The sequence below is a fragment of the Asterias rubens genome, chromosome 3 (genome assembly GCF_902459465.1).
Source record: "Asterias rubens chromosome 3, eAstRub1.3, whole genome shotgun sequence".
In the NCBI taxonomy this organism is placed as follows: domain Eukaryota; kingdom Metazoa; phylum Echinodermata; class Asteroidea; order Forcipulatida; family Asteriidae; genus Asterias; species Asterias rubens.
The window spans coordinates 12,577,731-12,582,384 of record NC_047064.1 but is presented as its reverse complement, the minus strand read 5'-3'; the positions used below and the strand labels follow the sequence as shown (position 1 = coordinate 12,582,384).

General features: G+C 43.1%; 1 protein-coding gene across 1 annotated transcript; it reads left to right on the top strand.

Moving 5' to 3' along the window:
* The first annotated feature begins 1,656 nt into the window (after positions 1–1,656).
* LOC117288079 (uncharacterized protein K02A2.6-like) lies at positions 1,657–3,339 on the top strand. The gene has a single exon (XM_033768777.1). The coding sequence runs from the start codon at positions 1,657–1,659 to the stop codon at positions 3,337–3,339; it is 1,683 nt and encodes a 560-aa protein (XP_033624668.1).
* The last annotated feature ends 1,315 nt before the right edge of the window (positions 3,340–4,654 follow it).

Genomic DNA, 4,654 nt, shown 5'->3' with positions numbered 1-4,654 from the left:
ACCAGATGCAGTGCCAGTTATTCATGCACCACGGAAAGTACCAGTCGCTATTCGGGATAAGGTGAAGACAGAGTTAATTAGAATGGAAAAACTAGGAGTAATCGTAAAAGAAGAACAACCTACCGCGTGGGTCAATAGCATGTTGGTGGTCCCTAAGAAGGATGATAAAGTACGCATTTGCTTAGATCCAAAAGGTCTGAATGATGCTTTGTGCAGAGAACATTATCCCATGAAAACAGTTGAAGAAATAGCCTCAAAATTGCCGCATGCTAAAGTCTTTTCAACACTTGATGCAAATTGTGGATATTGGCAGATTCAGCTTGACGATGCGAGTTCTAAACTCTGTACTTTCAATACACCACACGGTCGCTATAGATACACACGTTTGCCCTTCGGTATTATGACGGCACCAGAAATCTTTCAGCGAACAATGAACCAGATATTTGAAGGCTTTGAAGGTGTAGAGGTCATTATGGATGACATTCTCGTGTGGGGTGAAAATGAGAAACAACATGATGAAAGGCTTGAGCGAGTCCTTCAATGCGTTCAAGCACGTAACATGAAGCTCAACCCACAGAAGTGTCGGTTCAAAGTGGATCAGGTGAAATACATTGGTCACGTGCTGACATCAGAAGGATTGAAAGCAGATCCACGAAAAATTGAAGCAATCACGAGCATGACAAAGCCAACATCCAAAGTTGAATTGCAACGATTTCTTGGTATGATCAACTACCTTGGCAAATTTCTCCCCAATCTTGCTCAAGTCACAGCGCCACTGAGAAAGCTGCTTGAAAATGACATTGCATGGCACTGGGGAAAAGAGCAAGATGCAAGTTTTGAGAAATTGCAAAACATGGTAACAGCATCGCCAGTTTTGCAATTCTATGATGTCACGATACCGGTGTTAGTCAGGACAGATGCATCAAAAGCAGGTGTAGGGGCTGTTTTGTTGCAGAATGAGCAACAGAATTCGCTAAGGATTGTAGAGTTGTTGTACCGCCCTCTATTGACTGTAGTTGTTAAGTCTATTAGTTGCAATCCAAGATGTCTGACCAATAACAATAATAAACGTATCATCATCAACCAGTCCAATCAAACATGTCTAAGTGTCTCAGTGGTTAAAGCCTAAACACCACATTTTGGCGACAAGGATAAAGAGATAAGAATCAAGCCAGCTAGGGTGAGTTGCCAAAGATTTATTGGCATTTTCTACTTCTATAAATCCAGAAAAAGTAGCACCGAATCAGAACATTATTTTGTCAAGTCAGCCACGCTCAATACAACATGTCAATCCTACCAGTTTTTCAGAGGTTTGACGTCCATGCCGATAGTAATGCAGGCCCCAGATGGAAAAAATGGCTGCAACGATTCGAAAGGTTGATGGTAGCTATGGACATCACCAGTGAAAAACGAAAGAGGGCACTACTTCTTCATTATGCTGGTACTGAAGTAGATGAGATTTTCGATACACTAGATCAAACGGGAGATGATGAAGAATACAAACCAGCATTCATGCATTAACCAAATATTTCAACCCTCGGAGAAACAAAGCATATGAGGTATACAAATAGACAAGCCAAGCAAGAAAGTAATGAAACACTCGATACATTCCACACCAGATTGCGACAGCTATCTCAGACCTGCGAGTTTGACAATATGGACAATGAAATAGTGTCACAGATAATCTTAAGCTGTCAATCTCAATGTCTTCGCAGAAGAGCCCTGCGAGAGACAATGACCCTCGACCAACTATTAACCATTGGCCGTTCTTTTGAGACAAGTGAGCGTGAAGCTGATTTAGTTGAAGCCGGTCGTCAAGAAGCCACTTATGCAGTCAGTGATAGAGGCAGGCCAGGAAATTATAAGCAGTCATATCCCAATCACCATGATCAACGCCGCCCAAGCAAGCAGCACCCATCTTCAGGTCAACAATCACAGCCTCAACGCCGGCAACCACAACAAGGTAATCGTAATTGCTGGTTTTGCGGAGGTCCTTTCCCACACAAAACAACCTGCCCAGCCACCGGAAAAGAATGTAGACACTGTAAGAAAATGGGACATTTTGCGTCAGTTTGTCGCTCAGCAAAAGCCAACGAAGCTATACACACTGTTGATCAAGATGATGACAACTCTGAGACTGATGCAGGCTACGTATTCGCTAATCATGCAAGTGCTTTTGTTATCCACTCTGCCAACTTGCCTACCTGTCAGATGAACATTGGCAATACAACCATGACAGCCATGATAGATTCTGGAGCATCCGTCAATGTTCTTGATTCAAAGTCATTCAATCTACTCAAACAAGATCATCATTCGTTCCAGATGAGAAAGCCGAAATCCAAAGTATTCTCATACGGCACTGCAACACCTTTGCCAGTACTCGGTGTTTTCTCTGCTGATGTTACTGTCGGTTCCACATCTTGTCCAGCAGACTTTCACGTAGTTGACACCGACACATGTAACCTACTCTCGTATAGAACAGCAGAGCAACTGAAGTTAATCACTCTTAACACCGATCATGTTACGTGTAACATACAGTCAGCACCAGAACGGATGATGCAGAAAACAGAACAAACAACAGGCCATGAAAACGTCTTTAGCCAGTATACTTTCTTATTCGATGGCATTGGGAAAATCAAGGATGTTCAAATCAAACTCCACATTGATCCAGATGTGCTCCCAAAACAACAGAAGCATCGCCGCATTCCATTCCACACTCGAAAGGACGTGGAAAAAGAGCTCCAGAGACTTGAAGACCTGGACATCATAGAAAAGATTGATGGTCCTACCCCATGGGTCAGTCCAATCGTAGTAGTACCGAAACCCTCAGGAGCAGTAAGAATTTGTGTTGACATGCGTCAAGCAAATAAAGCAATAAAGAGAGAGCGACACCCCATGCCTACTCTAGAAGACATCATAGCAGATTTGAACGGTGCATCCGTATTCAGCACACTCGATATGACTGCTGGCTATCACCAGTTTGAACTCGCACCCGAAGCACGACATGTCACAACTTTTAGCACTCATGTCGGTCTCCGTCGCTACAAGCGTTTGATGTTCGGTGTAAACGCAGCTTCAGAAATCTTCCAAACAGCCGTATCACAACTCCTCACAGGCCTTGCTGGATGCAAGAATATGTCCGACGACATCATAGTATACGGTAAAGACAAACTGGAGCACGATAGAAACCTCAAGGCGGTACTCGATAGACTTCAGAGTAACAATGCAAAACTCAACAAAGACAAGTGCAATTTTGCCCAGTCAAAGTCCGCTTCTATGGGCATATCTTCAGCAAGGATGGTCTCGCTCCTGACCCAAAGAAGATCGATGCACTCATAAATGCGCCGCCACCGACAAACCAGAAGGAAGTCAAATCTCTACTTGGTCTCGCTTCATATATGTCCAGATTCATCCCTAACTACGCTACACTCACTGCACCCCTCCGTATTCTTACACACCAGGATGCAGAATGGAAGTGGGGACCAGACGAAATCAATTCATTCACAAAGTTAAAAGAAGTTCTAGCAGATTCAAGCAGAATGGTCTACTTCGATCCACGTAAACAAACCGACATCATTGTAGATGCAAGTCCAGTGGGTCTAGGTGCAATGCTATGCCAAGATGGAAGAGTAGTCTCCTATGGAAGTCGTACTCTGTCAGATGTTGAATCACGATACTCCCAGACGGAACGTGAAATGCTTGGTGCAGTTTGGGGTGTTGAGCATTTTCACCTCTATGTATACGGTGCTAAGTTCCGAATTCTGACTGACCACAAGCCACTGCTGGGTATCTTCAAAAGCTATAGACAGACTTCTCCCAGAATCGATCGATGGCGTCTACGTCTCATGCCATACAACTATGAACTTGTGTACAAGCCAGGCAAAGACGATGAAAATCCTGCAGACTACATAAGCCGACACCCAGTACACAAGCCGCCAAAAACATCTGTTGCAGAAGAATATGTGCACTATATTTGCAACAATGCTGTTCCTAAAGCAATGACCCTTGATGAAGTTCGCCAAGAAACCGCAGCTGATGAAGTCATGCAAAGGCTGATGAAGACTATTCAATCTGGAAAGTCAAACGACTGGGATGACATCGACATGCGATCATTCAAACCAATTCGATCCGAGCTAACAATCTGCAATGGAGTGATCCTGAGAGCCAATCGCTTAGTCATGCCCACATCACTGAGATCCAAAGCTGTAAATCTTGCTCATGCCAGTCACCAAGGGATCGTGAAGACAAAAGGATTCCTGCGAGAGAAAGTTTGGTTTCCGGGAATTGACGGTATGGTGGAAGACAAAGTGAAAAAATGCATTCCATGCCAAGTGTAACCCGGAAAATGGGTACACTTAGAAAATAAATGAATAAAACTAATAAAGCTAGAGGGATTGCACTGACGACCGAAGATCTAAATGACGAGTCGCAGATTTTCCTTAAATAACTGGGGCAAGTACACTAAATTTTGCACTGAAACAACACTATGAACTTTTAATTAAACTTTGACCACTGATGTTCGAACAATCCAAAAGAATTTACTTTAAGCCAGAGCAAATGTTAACTCCAGATTAAACTCAAAAATACAAAATATAAAAAAAAAGTAAAAACCCAACACAGCACTAATAGCGAATTACTCTCTAAGCACAATCAG

What these genes read in the sequence shown, in the direction of transcription:
- LOC117288079 (XM_033768777.1), top strand. Translation starts at nt 1,657, where the DNA reads ATGGACAATGAAATAGTGTCACAGATAATCTTAAGCTGTCAATCTCAA.